Here is a 21,191-nt window from a genome sequence, read left to right on the forward strand (position 1 = left end):
CGTTCTATCCTCATACGCGATCCTGCTTTGGGAGCTCAAAACTGCGCATTCGCTAGAGGAAATAACTGAACTAGGGATTGCACAGCATAGCTGTGCAATCCCTAGTTCGCATCGCCTAAAACGTCTGTCCCCAAAGAGTTGAATAGGCCCCTTTCAAGTGAGCAGTCACAAATGGAAAGGAAGCTCCCCAACCAGCGCCCGGAGCACTCGTCGCTGTGTACACGCGTATCAATTCTCAACGAGAAGGCTTGACCCTTCATTCTCTGAACAACATGGAAGAGACATCAAGAGGTGCCGCCTCAAGTCCTTCAAAATACCTGTCGCTTGCCTCTGCCTTCGAGTACCGAATTCGCGTTCATGTGTTTTTTTTTTAGTCTGAGCCTGCCAACAAGCGCTCTTTGAAAACAATGTCCGCGGCGATCAATTAATCATAATTTCTCACTTTCGAAAGCACCGATAAAAAGCGTGCCTCCAGCCAGCCTCTATGTCAGCCGGGGCACAGAAAAAAGCAAAAATAAGAAACACCACTGGCAAAGAGCGCCGGCTTTGCACGCACAGACGCACGACCATCCCCCCCTCGTCCTCACTCTCCTTCTCCCGCTCCGCTTGCACGCGCGGCTGCCTGTAGCACGCGCTCCCGAGCGAGCGGGCTGCGCAGACTCCGCAGACAGCCGCGCGCTGCGCGGGTGCGCGTAGGTTTTGTAGTTCCGCTCCGCTGGAAACCGAGCGCTGGCGTCGCGGAGCAAACTCCAGCTTTGGTGCGGCTACTATCTTTCCGCGCTTGGTGCCTTCCGCGGCTCGGCTCGCGGCAGCAGTTTTTTTCCTTGTGTGTGCGAGTGCCCGCAGTATGCTCGGATACCTTCACCAACCTGTGTGCGCTGCAATGCCGCCTCAGCCGTCCGGAAAAGCCGTGAAGTGTTAGGGCTAGCTCCAGCGTGCCGGTTCTCGGATCGCTTCCCGCGGCAGCTATTCTCCATGCGCAGCTCGGAATAACATCGCTCGTGCTTGTGCTGTTTGGATTATTGCGCCGTGGAGCTGGGGACGCCCCCGCGGCTTCGGTGAGTCGTTGTTGCTGTTTTTTGCTGAGATTGTAGAGGCAGGCGGGTAGCGCTTCTTTCACCGGCGCGGCGTGCACGCACGTGTGCGCGTGGTGCCTGGCGGCGCGGCCGCTATGGCATCGCCTTCCTCTTCGTCGCGGCTTCGGCCGTATGTGTTCTTTTCGCGCGTGCCGAAAGGCATTCTGAATGTTCACTTGTGCGAGGACCTTGTTAAGAGGTTTAACAAGAACGAGCTGAAGTGTGTGCAGGATTTTGGTGGTGGTAGGTTCGAGGTCACCTTTAAGACCAAACAGGCGGTTGATCGCTTTTTAGCAGATCCTGTCGTTCGTGTGAAGGGGAGTCCGCTCCCGGTACGTGAGAGTGTTCGGTTTCCCGTCGGACTTGCCGGCCGCCCCGCTCGTGTCTGAGCTCGAGGCGTACGGAAAGGTACAGACTAGACAGTTGGAAAACGTTCCGGGGTTCCCGGACGTTGAGAGCGGTAACCTCAGAATTAAGATGGAGATGGCTAGACCGGTTCCAAACCTTTTGAAAGTTGGAGAGAGGGTCGTTCAGTGCGAGTACGAAGGAGTGACGCGTCTTTGCCGCTTGTGCAGGCGCGTGGGGCATCTTGCGGCAGCGTGCCCAACTCCTAAGTGCAAGCGCTGCGCGCAGTACGGACATGAGGATTGTGACGCCGATTGCGCGCGTTGCGGTGGTGACCACGCCATTTCCGCATGCACGAAACGGTCGTTTGCTTCGGTGACTGTCGCCGCCGCTTCGAGCGGGCCGGCAGCCGCCGCGGGGCAGCCGCCGCTGCCGCCCCCATCCCTGGCGCAGGTTGCTGTTGAGTCACCAGCCAAGGAGAACGGAGAGGAGGAGCAGCTTGGCGATGGCGTGAGTGAGGAGGCCGTTCTCGCCGCGCCCGCTGCTGCGGGGGAGCTTCCCGTCCCGCACGCTTCGGCCGAGGTGTGCGAGTGGTGGGTTCCACCCGCGCCCGATGCGGCGCCGGCATTGGAAGCGACCGCGCCGGCGGCCGCTGCCGACGCCGCACAGGCTGAAAAGGAGCCTGAGGATGCAGCCTTGCAGAGGGCCGCTGCGGCGGTCCCGGCTGCTGAACCGACACAAACCGCCGCTATCGACGCGGGGTTTGTGGCGGTAAAGACGAAGCGGCGCAGGAAGCGCGCGCAAAAACAAGAAGGAGCGGAGATCGACACCGACTCCGAGGGTACCTCCTCCCAGGCTAAGACCGGACGGCCTGCTGCCAAGCGGGTGGTCGTGGCGGTGGCACGGAACCCCTCCGACGGGGACGAGGAACCTGGCGCGACATCTTCCAGCCAGGACGAAGGTTCAGACATGGAGCAGGAAGTCAGCATTGGTGAGAGGCAGCATTCTATTTCTCCTCCCATTGAGCTAGCTCCCTGTTTGCTATGTAAGGGTAAGGGTTGTGAGTGTTTTGCTGAGGCCGATGAGGCAGAGCTTCCCCCCTCGTGCCGTTGTCAGATGGGAGGAGGTTTGGCACCAGAAGGCGCCGCACCTCAAGGTCTCACATAACCTATCTACCCGTCATCATTCATACATCATCCCCGGCACTTCCCCCCCCTCCCGGATGTCCGGGAGGCGGAGGTATTTGTTTTGGGATGACGGCCATACCCTGGCAAGGGGGCAGTCGTGTGGTGACACGCACACAGCAGTCACCGAACACTATGCCAACTGCGTTTAAGGTCCCCGCTGTGCTAGCAGGCCAAACACAGGGAGACCGGACCTTCTTTGGACCTCGGATGTCCTGAAGGACAACACTAACTTTAAAGGGCTTCATATCGATACTGTTATGGTACGCCCAGAAACCTCGCAAATAATCGGTGGCCTGCTCCACATGTCTATGAAGTCTTGCTCGCTGAGGTGACGCTGCTCACGGCTTCCTCACCGTCCGTAAGGTCCGCTTGCTCCTTCTGTGGCGTGGTTGACTGCGAATGCTCTCAGCGTTCCAGTTCCTCCTCGTCCTCGTCTCCTTCCCCCTCCACTTCCGACTCCTCTGCTAAAGAGGAGTCCCCCCCCGACCGTCAGGTTGGGGCAGCCCCAGGTTCACAATAGAGTGTTTATTTTTCCAGGTCTCTTGCTCCGATAGTTCCGCCTTTCGCGGGTTTTCTTTTCCGTTTATTAGGTTTCTAGGCAGCTTCTTTCTCAATTCATCATGGCATCACTCACATTAGCTACTTTTAACTGTCGTGGCATGTCCCGTCGTCCCAAGCAAGCTGAGATCCTTCAGCTTGCTAGCTCTAAAAACATAGATATTTTGGTCTTGCAAGAGACCTACATCCATCGCCTTGGCCAGATCAGGAGCTTTGACAGAACATTTGGCACCAGGTCTTACTGGAGCTATGGTGCGTCGGGTTCCCGCGGCGTTGGTATTATCCTTATGCCACGCTTCCGCGGCTCGGTTTTGCGCCACTCCAGGGATGCTGAGGGCCGCGTCCTGTCTGTAGACCTTGATTCTGGCATTCGTATAGTTAACATTTATGCTCCGAACAGAGGTCGTGATCTAGGTGCCTTCTACAAGCACCTTGACTCCCAGCTAATAGGTCCATCCAAGATAGTTCTAGTGGGTGATTTCAACTGTGTCCTTGACAGGGCGGATCGCCTCTCTTTTCGAGGCACTCCGCCCAAGGAGCGGGATAGGCAGGGGGCGCGTGCACTTAGGGAGCTGGTCGAGGAGCTAGATTTGGTTGATGCCTGGAAGGTGCTCCGCTCAGGACAGTCAGGGATGACTTGGACTGGGAGGCGCCTCCAGAGCAGGCTAGACCGCTTCTACGTCTCTCCAACACTAGCCTCCGGCATGCACTCCATGTGGTCGGTCCCCTCCGCGTTGAGCGATCACAAGTGTGTCATCCTTCGCTTCAGTGATGGGATCCTGGTCCCTCGCGAGAAGGGGACCTGGCGCCTCAACTCGCGGCTTTTAGAGGACCAGGAGGTTGTTAAGGAGGTCTCTGGTATTCTTCGAAACTCTCTGCAGTCCAACCTAGGCTTAGACGGTGTCGGATGGGATGACATTAAGGCAGATGTGCGTGACTGTTTCAAGGCAGCGGGAATGAGGCGGGCACATGAGGAACGGCAGGAGATCACCATTGTCTCTGATGTCATCCTCCTGCTTTCTAAGCCTCTTTCTGCTGGCCAAGGGGTCACCGAAGCACTCGCCTCGCAGCGCATCCGGCTCCGAAAATTGCTCCAGCAACGCTGGGATGGTCTTAGGGCTATGGCGCGAGCTGAGCGGTGGGAGAGGGAACATTGGTGCAGCAGACACCTCCTCCGACGCCGCTTAGCGCGCACAGAGACTTCCCTCACTGAATTGGTAGACCCGGTTACGGGGTCCATCTCCAACACTCCGGATGCTGTTCTTAAAGCAGCACGGCAGTTTTATTCCGTCCTATATCAGGCTCCAGCTCCAACCACAGCTACTTTTCCACTTGAATCCCCCTCCAAACCAGTTCACCTATCAGGAGCTCCCTTGGATGAGACAGAATTAGAAGCGGCGCTCAAATCGTTCCACAGAAATCGTAGCCCAGGTTCGGACGGCCTGACTGTTGAGTTTTATGTCAAGTTCTGGAAGCAGCTCGGGAAGCCTTTCACCGCTCTTGTAAACAGGCTCCTGGGTGAGGGGACGCTCTCAGGTACTCAGAGGGAAGGGCGGATCACTCTCCTTTGTAAGGATGAGTCGAGACGCACTGACCTACGAGCCTGGCGTCCCATCACGCTCCTGAACGTCGACTACAAGCTCATAGCCAAGTGCCTGTCCTCTCGGTTAACTTCTTTTCTTCCAGACATTATAGGTCCATATCAGGCTTGTAGTGTTCCTGGTCGTTCCACTCAGCTTCACGGTTTTGCCCTTAGGGACCTTTTCCTCTGGGCTCAACATAGAAATCTTCAGGGTATTCTTTGTTCGTTTGATCAGGAGAAGGCTTTTGATGTTGTTAGTCATTCCTACTTATTCCAAGTCCTGGAGGAAGCTGGTATAGACTCTGATTTCCAGCGCATGGTCAGAGCTCTATATACCAGGCCAGTTTCAGCCGTTACTGTGCTAGGACGCACCTCCGAAGTTTTTGACGTGGGCCGTGGAGTCAGGCAGGGATGCCCCCTATCTCCTGCCCTCTACGTGCTCGCATTTGAACCCCTGTTACAAAGGCTCTCTCGAGACAGTCGCATAGCTCGCTTTCCGCTCCCGCAAGGTTCTCCACCAGCTCCCATCTTTGCCTATGCAGATGACCTAACCATTGTCGTCCCGGATGAGGCTTCTGTCTCCTCCGTTCTGGATGTCATGGAGGTGTACTGTAAGGCGAGTGGGGCTAAGGTTAATAGGTCGAAGAGTGCCACCCTCTATTTTGGGTGTGCACCATCCAGTCCTCAGCCCGCTCATGGTCTTCCCGTGAAGGCTGAAGTCCGTCTCCTTGGTTTTTATTTCAATTCACAAGGCCTTTCAGATAGGAATTGGTCCTCTGCTCAAGAGAAAATTGAATCGAGGGCAAAAGAGTATGAGAAGCTCTTGTGTCCGCTTACGGCTCGAGCCACTATCACTCGGTCCCTCCTGTTCTCGGTGCTGACCTATGTCGCTGGCGTAACACCTTTGTCAGCACGGACGAAGCTTCACCTGGAGCGGATCCTTTTCCGTTTCTTGTGGAGTGGAGCTCCTGACAAGGTCAAAAGACTTGTGGTGAAGCTGCCTAGGGAGAGGGGAGGCCTCGGCATCTCCGACCTTGGCATCGTAGCCTCAGCCTTGCACGTCAGGTGGACCCAAGTGGCATTGAACTCGGACATGCCTCTGACTCAAAGCCTGACTTCGTTTTTTCTGAGTACTCGACTCCGCCTTTTCGCCCAGAGCACATATTCTCATTGCGTGCCACGATCGGGCTCTCCTTCCCCTTTTTATGCTCAGGCAGCTACCTGCCTTGAGCGTCTGCGTAAGGAGGAGGCGGACATTGATGTGGTTTCGGTTCCCTTAAAGGAACTAGTTAGGCTTCTGACTCCCAGTCTCCCCCCTCACCTCCGTCTTTACGACCTCGCTAATGTTAAGCCCAGCTGGCGGTATATCACAGCGGATTTTTTGGAAGCAAGCAGAGCGTCCTTTATGTACCGCTTCGCCAGGGGAGTCCTCCCCATTAAGGCGCCGGCGTTTACACGGACCAGCCTGCGACCAACTTGTCCGACTTGTGGTGGTAGAGAGGACACTGTGCACATATTCTCGCAGTGTCTCCTTCCTGAAGCGCTTCTTCGTCGTGTAGCTAACCTCTTCCAGCTTCCGGGTATACCGTACCAGACCGTGCAATACCTGAACCCGTTGCCAGGCGTGGCCGTTAACCAGTTCGTCCTCTTGCTCGTAGAGTGCGCGTACCAAGTATGGCTGGCACGCTGCGCGGCCGCATACAACAGCAGAGTTCCGGGCCTCCATGAAGTAATTGCAAAAGTACGGAAAGAGGTCTGGTTCTGCCTGCAGCGGGAACGTCGCATTCTTGGCGAGCAGAGGTTCTCGAAGATTTGGTGCGGACCGTCTGTGATTTTTTCGGTTAAGGGTGGAACACTCTCTGTGTCATTATGATTTTCTCACAGGGATTGGTTGTCCTTAGTGACACTTGTGCTGTCATGGAGGTTCGCCTCGTCGGCTCGATGCCACGATGGCGCTGCAGGCCGTCTTTGCGTTTGATGACACTCACTCCTGTGAGGGCATCACGCGGCGGCCCCCTTGTCCGGGTAGGACCCTCACCTCGAACTAAAAAACTCTCCCAGACCCCACTTGGCCCTGGGGGGGACTTTGCCGGAGGTGTTGAATGGATGATGATGGGCTGATGAGTTATGTGTGACTCTGGGGCACGACACCTCCGGGTGTCAATCCCCCTCCCCATCTGACAACGGCAAAGGTCATCGATTGCGCAGTTGTGCCAATTCCTAGTGTCAAAGGATTGTCACCTTTGACGCAACAGTGGTTCATGGCAATAACACATCAAGACGGACGACCCCGGCGAAAGCGACCGCATTTGGAAGTGAGTACAGCGATCGCGTTTCGTAAAAATCTGCACAGCGGAGATTATATGAATATGTATGCGTGACATAGGAGTGAATCTACTGACACATTTTAACACGAGAGCGTTAAGGAATTCGTTACTCCGATAACCAGGCGTAGTCGGCGCAGTGGCGTCCGTGCGTGTATGTCGAGTGCCATAAAGAAGGTGCTACCGTGTTCCACTCTTGCAATTTTGCGAAGCTTATAACCAACCTCCTTGTTTTTGGTAATCCAAGGCGTTGGTTGAACAGACTGTCTTCAAAGAATTAAGTTTTTTTTTTTTTTTTTTTTTTTTTTAACATGCTTGTCTTCGCAAGTGGCGCGCTCTACTCTCATATTACTTATTACAGGCTGTGGGGACAGTCTGAGCTGCAGCGCAAACACCTAATGCATAACTGCCGTGTACAATGTGATAATCGCTCAAGCTCGCGAGCTTGAAAGTGGTTGTGCCCCACTACAAGAAAACAGAATTTCAGATAGTGGTTGCCTTTTCTGTGCTTGAAATTATTAAAGCGCGTGTTATTAGCGTATTTTAATTTAGGTATGGCCTGTATGATACTGCCTTCTGAACTGTTTAGCTTATTTTTTTTTCTTCGCATCGTAACATCAGTTCATGTACTGTTTGGATTTGGTTGTTATAGTCCGCTGCTTTCCCCAAAAAACAAGTAGTTCCCTAGTAGTAATTATTTAACTTGTTTCCTTTTTTAGGTGTGAGGATAAAGCAATTTATTTTCGTGTTCAGTACTAATATTGAACAGGAAGAGTGCACTAGAGGATTGAGGCAATATTGTGGAAGCTGTTCATTGGGCTGTAAATCCTTATGAATCACCAACTAGCGGTCCGATTGGATCTCCCTACAGCTTTATCCGTGAACCTGCCAGGTATAAAACATGTTCATGCATGAAATTAAGCTTGCAGTAAATTTCAGTGCTGTGTATATTGGTTTACTTTGTGTGCTCTATATATCTTGTTCCTGGCCACTGCTGTATATTGATGTTTCACTGTAGTAAGGCTGTTGAATGATAATTGCAGGAATTTCGCCGGGGACCTGGATGCCTTGTGAGCAAGCCGGGACCTGCCAGGGACTGAGCTGGATGCCATGATAAGACTCTATATCTATAATCTTTCTTAATAAATTGATCAGACCACCTGACAATTGCTTCCTGTCATTGTAGGATCATCTGGTGCCTGACAATTGTAGCTGACCAATGGGTGTCTGTCAGTTGGAATGGTCCATTTGGTGCCTACCTGTTGGGGCTGACCATTTGGTGTTGGCCAATTGGAATAGCTCAGTTGGTATTTTCCAATCGGTATTCTTCAAAAGTGCCGAAAACACATTAGGGAATTTCCAATTGATTCCAATTGATGATTTCCAATTGGAAAGCAATAGTTATTTTTTTGCCTGGGCCGCGCTCAAGCCATCCGGCATGTTGCAATCTATTAAGCCACTCCTGACATGATTCGAGAAAGTGGGTATGGACCTTTTAGGTCCATTTCCTTTATCCTCGAACGACCACAAGGGGATCGTAATCGCCATGGACTGCCACAGACTACTTGACACGCTACACTGAAATAAAGGTGAAGTTGTTCACTTTTTTATCAACGACATTGTGCTTAGACGCAGTGCACTGTCGACCATCATTACTGACCGAGGCAAGGTTTTAACAGCTCGGCTGCTGCAGGACACCTTAACTCAGCCATACCGATTTCTTTCTTCTCACCTTGTCATCGAGGTGATGTTTTCCTTTCGCGTGCATGAGGGGGGTGGGGGGATAATGCCACGTGCCTAGCACCGCACGGCCGCCGCGCTTGGGAACAGCGACGATGTTGTGACCGTTGGCTCGAGAGGCGTGCTGGGGGCTGAACCCTGATATCAGTGCTGGAAGCCGACGCTCCTTGGGGCTTGTCTTGACAATATTTTGTACAGTCTAAATGTTTGGGTTTGCCACACCATGTGCCATGCCTAAAATTAGTGGCTCTGTACAGAAATGTGCATGCATACCGTAATTTACTTGTTTGAGGCTGTAATAAAACCGAAACATTTGACAATTTTATATGTATCCAAACGCAAATCGTACGTAACTTCCACGTAGCACACAAAGGTTGAGAAATGACTTCATGTGTAGCTTGTTTGGACTCGACAGGTATAATTGCCTGCAAGAATTTTGCATTTATGAGTGCACCACTTTGTTTTGATATTTCAGGGTTGAAAAGGAGGTGTCAGTAGACTCAAAGGAAGCTTATTTGCAAAGACTCAGGAGGATGTTGCTGGACAGTCCAAGTCACCTCTGCCGCCTGGGTATGTGGCTGACGAGAATGGAAGCTTCTATCTTTTCCAAGATAATGCGTATTACCCAATTGTATACTTCTGATCTTGTTACCGAGGGGAACCTTGCTGATTGAAAAATGCAGACATGCTCTGCTATTGATGTCAGATTAGCAGTGAAGGTGGTAGAGTGATCTAGTCTCAGTTCCCTACTGTAGCTCAGCTGAATGGCATTTAGCTTTGGTGATTAAGTTTTATTAATGTCAACTGACGCTAATGAGACTCATGAATTGTGTATTGACTATGGTAGCATGCACAGTGTTCTAGCGTATGGCCATGAATGGTAGAAATGGTACGTCTAATTTGCTTCTCTAGCAAGTATTGTTTCTTCAGCTGCCGTAAAATTTGTTTATTTCTTCCCCAAATGTTTCTGGGCTGGGATCTCTCCTTGCTACACTGGAGAGAAATAAAAATAAAAATTATTGAATTTGGTAATAACATACTGATTAAACTGGCTAATGCATCTCTGTACTCCCTATGGTATCCTCTTGTTTCCATAGATTATTTGGTAGGTGTTTGTTCTCAGCCTCACCTGGATCCCATAGCACTCCACTACGGTACCTCTTTCTCTCTCACTCCCGCCTTTCCTTCCCATATAGCACAGCTTGTGTGTTCGGCGAGAAGTGTGAAGGATACCGTACGTTTCTTTTCATGTAGTACACAGATTTTCAATTTACGCAGTTATTTGCAAGGCACCCATGTACTGTGCAATGTCAGTGCACATTGAAGAACCCCAGGTGGTTGAAATTTCCAGAGCCCTCCACACTATGGCATCTCTCAGCCTGAGTTGCTTAACCCTATAAGCTAAACAAATTAAGCTAAACTAAATGTCTTCAGTTGGTTTGTTGTTTTGGGGGGAAAAAAAGCGCAGTATCTGCTTCACCCCTCAGTGGATACCGACACAAAGTGGACATATTACAAATGTTAGACAATTTTGCTAGGCTCTGAATCTCCGAATTAGTGCATATGTGTTTTACAAATCAAGTCCTCGTAGTCCTGTGTGCACTTTTTATTTTATGTAGATATTGCAGTCAATGAAACTTGAAACCTTTGGCTTTATTAAAGGAGAAAAATGACTCTGATATTGTTTGGGCAGAGGCTGTTTCTCTTATTTTTTCACTGGTGCATATGACACCCCCTGGAAAAATATTTCTGGCTATGCTCCTAGTCTGTAATGCTTTGTTTCCTGCTTGTCAAAAGCACTAAACAATGCTTTACTAATGCATGTACCAGAATAACATAGTTATGGTAGCCGTGGTACCATCCAAGGTGGCAGAGCCAATAATTAAATTTTGTTTAGCCTTTATAGTTTGTTCAGGGTGGCAGACCTGTGCACATTAGGTCAAAATTTGTATTTCCCCAGCATTTGAATGTGGCATAACACTACTGCCAGTCCTGCTTAGATGTTCTTATGATGGCATATTTTGTGGGCATCGTGTGTAGGGTTATTATGTCTGTTTATTTACTATTATACTGCAATCTTTGAAGAAAGCATTTTGCCTGTTGACGATATAACAAAAAAAAAAAAAGATTAATTTTAAGTCTGCAAGAAACTGAAACCAGCTAGAAATACAAAAAACTTATACTTAAAAACTGAGCTTAGAAAAGTTCCTCAAGCTGGTGATGTTTTCCTGTCAAACAGTTTGGTGAGTGCTGCGTGCATGCATTTTGTGTAGCGTCACACTGGGAGTAGGTGTAGTTTTTGCTCACTGGGATGCAATGAGAGAACATGTCTTGTGTGAAAGAAGACTTGCTCATAAAAGCAGAGGAAAATGCATCTGTGCTTAGTGGATGTCGTAAAATGTGCGTAATTATTCCATACAGTAGTCAACTGTCAAGTTTTGCATGGAAATAAATCCCATGCTCTCGCTGCTTATAACAATTCATCAGTTTCAAAAAAGGGAGAAATTGTAGTCTCACATGCTAATAAAAAGCTTTAATTAAATGGGCCGAGCCAGATTTATTGCTGGCACATTTGTATTTTGCAGTGTTAGCTGTTCAAGGCAAACGCTTCTGTGCGAACCATGTTTGTTGTCATCATTGTCGCAGAGCATCCATGCAGCTGAGGGTAATCAGAACGAGGGTGACACCTAGCATAGGGCGCCATGCCACTGGGGTGCTGTAATGAGACCACCTGTGCTCATAGTGCCTCATGGCAACTTTCTGAATTCAAACAGAGGGAAGGTTCCCAGGAAAATCATGTTTGTGTTCATACTCATTTCACGTCTGGGTAGCCAGATGTGACTGGGAGGACACCTTGTATGACATCCCGCACAGGTTACATCTTTCTTTCTCCCTCCCCCTAGTTGTTACCAAATGTGCTCATGTCTCTTTTAAAACAAAAAGTGGCTTTTTGACAGCTGTTAAAAATATCCCTTTAGGTTCAACAACATTATGCTTCTTTCTGTGCACACAGTGTGTTCGAGTCAAAAGTAGAAAAAGAAAATGAAAAGGCACTGTATGATCAGTAACTTGTTTCCTTTTTTCCCTTCAGAAAAAAGAAGCCAGGTGGAGCAGGAAATGTGCTGAACCAGCTGTTCAGCAAGAAGCAGAAAATTAGTACACTGGTTAGTGTTGACCTTCTCTTTTACGTAGTAAGAATGCTGATCAGTTTAGAATGCAGAACACATTTCATTGTTTAACACTATTGATGGTCAGGATTTTTTTATGATAGGTCATTCTAACTTTGGTACTCGTAATCGCATTATGTATGCTGACCCTGTAATTTGCTGTTTTCTTTTTTCTTTTTATAATAAAATGAAAGCCAGGAGCAAGTAATCAGTGTAAAATTCAGTTTGGACTTAACCCTGTTTAACTGTCCTACAGTGTTTCGCCTTGCTTACTCTGTCTTGGCTGCCTTTCAACCCTTGCTCAGTTTCCTTTGACTTTTTTTTACCCATCTTCTGCACCTTGTTCTGTCTGTAAACCATAAAACATTTTCTAGACAGCACTGCGGAGAGGCTCCATGAGTGCCATTGTGTAGTCACCAAAGCCATTTTATCATGCACTTTGTGGCATCGTTTCATGAACCAACAATGTTTTCAACATGATAGTGGTTACAACTCATAACTTCTTGGAGTCTTGTATATCCATTGTCAAAAGGAAGGCAACTTTGTTGAATATAAATTGAATTTCCTTGAATCCAAAGCCAAATGGTCGAGGTTTGTTGTGCACCATGTAATTCATAGAACCACATTTAGACTGAATACACATCTGTTCAGCAATGCATAAAATATTGGCGACTAAAATTGACGTTTTTGACGAGCATTGCCTTCCATTTACTTTTTGATGGTACCTGTACTGGTAAGGTATTGCATTGGTGCTGAGTTATTGATTTGCTGAGATCATGAAATGAAAACAGTATGCAATATGGCTGGTTATTTGGGGGAAAAAAACCTTTCATTATCGTCCAAGATTTGCATCCAGCATAATGTTTTTTTTCTTTCTTTTTGTGCCTTGGAAGGGGGACGACTATATACCGCCTGTGTTACTGCTTGGACAGACTTTGTTATTCTTCTTGCATGTAATATGAAAAGTGAGAGGCCTGATGCATTCTTAGCTGCTTCGTTGATGAGGTTCTTTGTTGTAGAAGCATAGAAGGGTCAGGGTGTGGGCTAGTGGGTAATTAAACTATGGCCACCCCAATGGTGACTTCCAAATTTAGTTGGGGTGCGCCCAGAATTTGGCATGCTTTTGCTTTTGTAGTTCATGATTGATTGTGCCCTGATGTAGTACAAGCTAGTACAAGCTTCAGTGTAGAGCTCCGCTCTCTAACAGGCAGGAAAAGTCAAAACTGGACTGGGACAGCTACAAGCAGAGTGAAGGCATTGCAGAGGATCTGCAGAATACAATCGAGGCAACGACGGGTAAGTAACTGTAGCATTTTCCCACACTTTTATTTGCCGACCCATGTCTGTTTACTTGATTTTGTCCTTGGGGCTTGTTTTAGAGTAACTTTGAGAAATACAGTCACGCAGACTTGAAGTCATTTGTAGAGATAAGCTGCGTAAGTACACAAATGGTTCTTGCTATATTTCAGGAGATTTGAACTTTGCTTCAGTGGCATGACAAATGACACCCATTTCGATCATTGGTATACCTCCTATAGTATTTGCTGATCTTATACTGCTATGAAACAGTCAACGTAAAAGCATGGGCTGCCTGATGTCAAGTTAATAGAAATGACAACAGAAATCTGCATTCGATTTTAGATTTTTTAAAACATTATTTTCCGTCCTTCTAATTGGCAGGAAAGGCCAATGAAAAATTTTGATCAAGTCTCACTCCACATACAGCTGACAGTGACAAGGCAGCAGAATCAGTGTACTGTATACTATAGAAAAGGAACGAAGCTTTGGCAGTTTCTGTGAAAGGCAGAACAAAGTAACCGAGGTACAATAAAGGTAGGGGTATACAAAAAGGGCAGTGGTGAAATAATGTGTATATTGGTATTTATAAAAAAAAATTGTTTTTCTATAATTTTGCCAACTTAGTTGGGACTAAGGTTTAACTGCAGGGTTGGCAGCTGTAATTTTTTCTTCAGAATTTTAATGACCATTATGGTTTGTGTCACTGCAGGTGGGTGGAGCAAATGTGGGTTAAAATGAAGAAGCAGTGTTAAGGCATTGATCTGTTATATTCCCTGTGATCACGTGTGCCTGTGGTATGGAGATTTAGATTGTTTCAGTGCTGTATACTTCTCATGTTTGTTCTGCTGAGTTTCAAAATAGAAATTCTATGGTTCAAATTCTTTCAGTTCAGTCGTTCAGTCGTGTCCGACTCTTCGTGACCCTATGGACCATATCACGCCACGCTTTCCGGTCTCTCACTATCTTCCTAACATCACATAACTTCATCTGCAGCGCCTCGAGGATGCCATCTAACCATCGCGTTCGCTGCCTACCCCTTCTCCGGTGACCCTCAACCTTTCCCAACATAAAATCTTTCTCCAGCGACTCCTCTCTTCTCATCAGATGACCAAAGTAGCTGAGCGTTAACTTTAGAATTTGACCCTCCAATGAGCAGTCAGGGTTTATGGTCGACAATATCGACTGATTTGATCTTCTGGCCGTCCAAGGAACTCTCAAGATTCTCCGCCAGCACCACAATTCAAACACGTCAATTCTTCGGCGGTCAGCCTTCTTCACAGTACAACTCTCGCATCCATACATCACAACTGGAAATACCATACATAGCACGAGTTATACGGATCTTGGTTGGCAGGCTAATGTCTCTGCTCTTTACTAGGCGGTCAAGGCTAGCCATGACTCTCTTTCCCAGAAGTAGGCGTCTCCTAATTTCATGGCTGCAGTCTCCTTCCAGGGTTATCTTGGAGCCCAAGAAGAGAAAATTTGTCACAGCTTCCACTTGTTGTCCCTTGATGCTCCAGGACTTGATGGGGCAAGATGCCATGATCTTTGTCTTTTTAATGTTCAGTTTAAGCCCAAACTTCTCACTCTCTTGTACGCGCATCAGAAGTCTCTTGAGTTCCACTTCACTTTCTGCCATTAAAGTGGTATCATCCGCATATCTAAGGTTGTTGATACGTTTCCCAGCAATCTTCACTCTAGCTGAAGACTCGTCCAGACCGGCCTTCCATTCCAAATTCTTTAGCAGTGTGTTTTTCAAATCAAAATCAGTACGCAAGGTCACATTGTTCACTCGAAAAAAAAATTGGAGTTAAAGAGGCCAGTAGCTGATTTTAAGGGGACAAAATACTAAAATTTAGGTCTAAAATATTTTTCGGCGCAATGGAAATATTGATGTTTAATATGTTCGATTCCATAGTGGATTTGGTAGAAACGGTGTTGAAAATTTTTGCCGAGAATTTTTCGATCAGTGCATGCGGCTGTCTTTATGTAGTCCGATGCTAGAAACCATGAGCAGCGACCACGATGATGGCTGGTGGTCGAGAAACAAGATGTACCGAAAACAAATATAAATTTCACTCGCCAGACAGTGATTAAATATTTTTTTGCTTTGAGGAACACTCTTTTTCAGTTTCACACTAAAGGCTGTTACGGCACAATAATGCAAGCCTCGTCGACGAAAGTTTTAGTGGGCACTATAATCGCTTCATTCATGCAATTCCAAACACTGTGGTGCCATCTAGTGGCAAAACCTGAAAGCATGCCTCTCGCAGTGCAAAATGAGGAGTGGTTTTATTTAAGGACGCAGTGCATCAGCATCAGCATCATCAGCCAGACTATACCCACTGTTGGGCGAAGGCCTCTCCCATATTTCTCCAATTAACCCGGTTCTGTGCTAGCTGCATACACTTGACCCCTGCGAACTTCTTAACCTCATCCGCCCACCTAACTTTCTGCCGCCCCCCGCTATGCTTTCCTTCCCTTGGAATCCAATTTGTTACCCTTAGTGACCATTGGTTATCCTCTCTTCGCACTACATGTTCTGCCCATGTCCATTTCTTCTTAATTTCCGCTAGAATGACTCAGTGCAGAGAGCGCAAAATATAATAAATAATGACAAGCACTTCTAGAAGTAACAAGAAAGTGTGCACTTACGAAAATCCGAAAATCAGCGATATTTTGCTGATATATGTAGTCACGTGGGGTATTACCTTGAAAGTAATAGGGTTTCTTCGCTGGATAGCACCTCGTTTTTTTTAATGCGATTTTCAATGGCAAATTAAAATTGTAAAGCCTCTGATATTTTAGTGCTCGATCTGTACTCTATGAGGCAAGGTCTTTTCAACTCTACCATAATCCTTTGATATATTTTGGCGAGTGTTCTTTCCCTTTAAAGATAAATATTTTGACACAGTAGATATTCGAATGTTCAAAGTGCGTGATCTCATGAGAGTTGCATCAGAATGGGAGGATATAGTAATTTGAAGAATTTTTCAGTCGGTGTATGTGTCAGAAAATGTGAAGAACAAAGAAAAAAATGCATTCTGGATGACTTGAAAAGCAATCCTTCGTTGAGCATTGTGATCCTCATCTTGGCACATGCCTTGAATGCTCTTGTATTATTCTTGTGCTAGTGTTTACACTGTTGTGGGCATTTTTTGCAAGTGCTCTAGTATGAAAGCACTGATGCATACCACGACAATGGGAGGGCTGCGGCTGGCCCATCACTGCACTTGTCAGCATCAAGAAAGTGCTGCTTTCTTTTCTTTCTTAGTTTTGCTGAAAAGTCTGTATCAGGCTCAATTTCATTAACCTGAAGCAAGATCTTTTCGTTCTTGTAATCTGGTAGCACATTTTGTTGAAGTGGCAGTACCTTAAAGAACTATCCAACACAGTTTTTCATTTGGATTTCTGATTCCATCTGGAATGAATTAGAGCACTGTACATAGTCACCTTTGATATTGGATGGTGCAAGACTCTTCTGCAATATTTCAGGCCATGTCACCTCATATTCTACTTTTCATTGTTTAGGAGAAACCCCTCGGGTAGTGTAGACTTGCCTGCAAATTGAAGCCATACAGCTTTCACAGAAACAAGGAAAATGTGTCCTGGTCTGGTGTTCAAGCCATGGATAACCACCTCACAGGAATGTTCGCTTACCAACTGAGCTAGCCGGGACTGCTGGCGTATATGGTAGGGCGAAATGATTGGTCAACCTAAAGTTGGAATGGTGTCGGTCCTATGTCAGAATATCAGCAGTACAGCTGTGTCATATATCATTGTGGCATCTACAACATTTGGCACTAACTGTCGCATATTTTGTGTTGTTTTTTGTTTTGTTTTCTCTTCCAGATTCCAAACATAAATCACAAGCAATACTCTCACCCTGTTACTCCTACCACAGTGCTAAATTTCCAGTGTTGACACTTTTTCTGTTCGTCTTAGTTGACTTGCTGCAGCTTTATTGAAATGCATGTCAACTAATATTTTCATGAAAGTTCTTGGAAGCACTAGGCCTACTAATAAATAGTCATTTATGTCAAGTTAGCAAGATTATGATTACATGTTATATTTTTAGATAATCTTGAATTGACCTATGGCTGTTACTGTGCATCACCTTGTCCGAACTGACATGTTTGTTTCCTTACAGTTGGGCAAGAATCTTGGTTTTAGTAAGATGTGGATGCATTGTGAAATGAGCTAGACTATTTTATGTGCAGGAAGCAAGCATTCCTTCAGCGTGCTGACCTGCACCAGTTTTAAATTGAGAAGACCCTCAGAGCGAAGGGCCGATCTACTAACTACCTCTGAGCACTGTTCTCTTTCATTTTTTCCCCAATCATGTGAATATCACAGTTTGTCATCATATCATAATAAAGACATTGTTCAAAATGTACCATGCTGCTGTGTGATATCCTCTGTAACGTGCCATTGTCATCTGCAGCCACAGTTAAGGAAATGCTCTTTTGAAGACTTGACCCCCATATATCATGAGCCTCTAGAGCGTCGTGCACTGCTTTTCTTGTGTGTGCTGTGACGTACAGGCACGGCCAAAATACTATGGAGCATGCTGTGGTGTTTGAAATTCTTTTCCCCACTGCATAGACGAGGTACAATGCTGTTTTGGCTTTATGCGCAAGTGCACCAGTGGCACTTGCTAACATATATGTGTAAAGTACTTCTTGTTAGGTAAGATGTTAGGTAAAGTATGATAAGAACTTGACTGCCGAAACGTACTCCATAACATTGCGGCTGGGACTTTACATTCTAGTTAACACTTACAGTTGCTTTTTGGTCTGCTTCAGTTTTTCAGTGCAGTTTTCTTCAACTTGGACTACCAAAATGTACAATCATGAGTGGCCTTGTGCTTTGCATTGGCTTTAAAAACTTGATAAGCAAACCTAAAGTCAAGTCATGTGACCCTCTTCATACCAGTAACACAAAAATGTAACATTTTGGGAAAAAAAAACAAGACTGCCAAAATATCAGTTTCTTGGAACAAGTGTTACCCAAAGGGTAGCTGCTTGGGCTTGTTGGTTCATGAGTTAAATGGAAGAAACGTAGCACAAAAAATTATAGGGGACCTTGAAGCTCCATCTTTAAAGGGACACTAAAGACAGCCAAAGATGGTATGAAAATCTAATAAACTACATTTGGTGACACTGTCGCCGCATATCCGGCAGCAAAAAATCGAATAATTGCTGAGATATTGCGATAACAAGTTGAGGTTTTTTTCTTGTTCCCGCCGGTAGAATTCAAACTGTGCCGTCCGACTACGTAGTCGGAGTTGAGTGACGCACACTGTGACGTAAGCGGAGATTCCGTGATAGCTAGCGAGCCGGCGCGGCCCGCGGCGTTGCATCCCTCAAGAGCCAACATGGCAACAGCGTACTCGCAATGACGGCCTCAGCCGAAATAAATAAAACGATGAAGAGAGTAATTTACCGACGGATGGGCCCATAAAGGAAGAAAAAAAAAACATAGAGCGCTTGTAATGCACAATACTTTACATGTTTCTCAAGCTTTTGCGCTCCTTCTTGCACTGTGTATAAACAAACCGAGCCTTCGGTCATCGCAACGCTTCCTGACATGTTTACATACAAATAAGATTTAGTTACCAGCAAAATAGTGTCCTCGCTGTTGCGCTTGTCAGTTTTGAAGCTTCGTCGCACTTTTTTCCTTCAAGGTTTGTGCTACAACTCCGTGTTCAGCGAAAATTACGTCCACGGTAGCAGAACATGACCGAAGTACCGGCGCCACTACATTTGCCAGCGCTGTGAAATTCCACATGTTAAAATGGATCCAGTGCACAATATAGTGCGCACAGGCATCCAGAACATTAGTTGCAAGACGTGAGAGCAGGCAGCATGCGCCGATGATCAAGAAATTGTAATTTTTAGACCGGCAGCGGAAACACCTTATTGTAAATGGGGCCATAACATAAAAACTAGAAATATTTCTAAGGTTCCTGTGGCGTTCGTTCAACACATTTATTTATTCAAAAGGAGGAGTAGATATGACGCGGCGTAGCCGAGCGGTTAGCGCCGAACGTTACGTAGCAAGTAGTAGCGAGTTCGAGTCTTACCACTACTGGCGTTTCTTTTTTTTGTTTTTTTTTTTTTACAAATCGATTTTTTTTTTAATCTTTTGTAACGTATTTCTGGTGCTTTGTTATTTTTAGTTTTTACTTTTTACCCGAAGTCCTTTTTTTCGCCAGGCGACGAGCGCAATATATCGACGCTCTCCTTGGTATGAACGGCAAGTATGCGCCTTTTGTTTACGACGCCTGCAAATAGCACGTTGAAGGTCTTGTTGACGCAGTATATGTTGGTCAGATGTGCCATGATTTAGTGAACAATTGAATGATAATGCGGTTTTCCTTTGGTACTTAGCATATGTATGCTTTTCGTGGCGTACGTAGCTGCAGTCGAGCGGTCAGGTCGCAGTCGAAACCGCAACGGCGGCGATATGTTGGCGCAGAAGTGTGAACGAAGGAGCGTGTCGGCGGTAGCGGATTTCGCTCGCTCGTGCCTCCGAATGCTCAAATGGGAACCATCAAGGCGCATCTGCTGCTCCAAGCTCGTAATTCAGGCGCTGTAGGTTCAAACAAACTATCCGAGTGCGCAAGAAATGCCTGAGCCGAAACATAACCAAAACTGAAGTGGGCGCCTGTGGCGCCTCCAAGTATATTTTTGTATTTGCCTTGCAACGTTTACGTTGTCTTTTCGCCGTCGTTCACGTATGATAAAAGCCTGTTATCATGTTTGAGAAAAAATGTACTACCGCATTCAAACATGCAACGTAATTCGCATTTGTCAGCCTCCGGGATCCCTAGCGCGCCATGTGATTTGTAGTTGCGAGCCTCGGCCGTTTGGCTGTGGTGGCGGTACCTGTATTTCTGTTATTCTTCTTTACTACCTTATAACAGCTCTGTTTTCAATAAGAGTGGTCTTTTTGTAATCGGGAACTGGCATTCTATCGATGCAAACCCACTTCCTTTCTCTCTTTAGTGTTCCTTTAAGGATATTGTTATGTGGTGGCATGACAAGCGATGGAACACGGCGACGCAGCAGAAACGAACGACATGATGACATGACGATGAAATATGCTTTAATGGCCAGTGGGCCTGGCGCGAGCGCTTCGCCCCGCGCCACTGCCCGCTTCGTCATCTTAGTAGCATTACCCGGGGCCACCGAGCGATCGTCCAGATCGATTGCTAGAAATCCAATGCATGACGTGACGATGAACACAGGTACAGGATTGGGACATGAAACACTGGACACCACAATGAATGCGAAGATGGGAAGAATGCTTGCACCGGAGCATCAAGTTCAATCTTCACCGTTTGCCAAAGGCTAAGGCTCATGGACACGCCGAACGGCTTGGGCGGGGTTGCTGTCTTCGCTCGAGTGGTCGTGAGGTCGCTTCGTCGTGGGGTCGGCTTTGGGCTCTTCCTGGTCGTCGTGTGTTGTGGTCAGGGCTGGGGACAGCAGCTGGTCGGGTCTGAGCAAAAAGAGCTGGGCGGCAATCTCCATGGGCTTTTGGCAGATCGGCCCTGCGTACGGTTAGCTTCGACGGTGCAAGGCGAGGATGGGGATGAACTGCACCTCCAACCAAATGTTATGTGGTGGCATGACAAGCGATGGAACACGGCGACACAACAGAAACGGAACGACGTGGTGACATGACGATGAAATATGCTTTAATGGCCAGCGGGCCTGGCACAAGCGCTTCGCCCCGTGCCACTGCCCGCTTTGTCATCTTCGTAGCAATATGACATAATAGCATAGGCTACCAGGCCACATATAAAGCCCCGTTTTAACCAAGCCATGTGAACATGCCTGCATGGCCTAAGGGTAATGTGAATACGAGGGCCCTGGCAGGCTGATTCTGATCATCATCATCATCAGCTG

The 21,191-nt window shown here is 47.1% G+C and overlaps 3 protein-coding genes across 7 annotated transcripts in view; all 3 read left to right on the forward strand.

The window, feature by feature from the left end:
• Positions 1-18,677, forward strand: part of LOC146205251 (organic cation transporter protein-like) — a 199,655-nt gene extending 180,978 nt beyond the window's left edge. For 2 of the 4 annotated variants that reach the window (XM_084582482.1, XM_084582490.1), the window contains exon 10: positions 9,288-10,211. In XM_084582482.1, coding sequence (XP_084438608.1) covers positions 9,288-9,486 — 199 coding nt within the window. In that variant the 3' untranslated portion in view covers positions 9,487-10,211. Of the gene's footprint in view, positions 1-9,287; positions 10,212-11,903; positions 11,977-13,186 lie in introns of those variants that run through there. The other 2 variants (XM_084582499.1, XM_084582473.1) reach the window with 2 other exon arrangements.
• Positions 1-21,191, forward strand: part of LOC146205255 (beta-alanine transporter-like) — a 201,955-nt gene that overhangs the window by 55,910 nt on the left and 124,854 nt on the right. The gene's annotated exons all lie outside the window — the stretch shown is intronic.
• On the forward strand, positions 1,406-9,382 carry LOC146205258 (uncharacterized). Of its 2 annotated transcripts, none has more exons than XR_014701526.1 (2): positions 1,406-7,063; positions 8,116-9,382. XR_014701526.1 is itself a non-coding variant. In XM_084582746.1 (2 exons), exons 1-2 carry the CDS (start codon positions 1,554-1,556, stop codon positions 8,184-8,186), a joined length of 930 nt encoding a protein of 309 aa, XP_084438872.1. In that variant the 5' UTR covers positions 1,406-1,553; the 3' UTR covers positions 8,187-9,382. The 2 variants fall into 2 exon arrangements, 1 of the variants encoding a protein (XP_084438872.1); XM_084582746.1 differs by having other exon boundaries at positions 1,406-2,412.

This window comes from Amblyomma maculatum, chromosome 1, assembly GCF_055883805.1.
Source record: "Amblyomma maculatum isolate TAMU_Amacu chromosome 1, ASM5588380v1, whole genome shotgun sequence".
NCBI lineage: Eukaryota > Metazoa > Arthropoda > Arachnida > Ixodida > Ixodidae > Amblyomma > Amblyomma maculatum.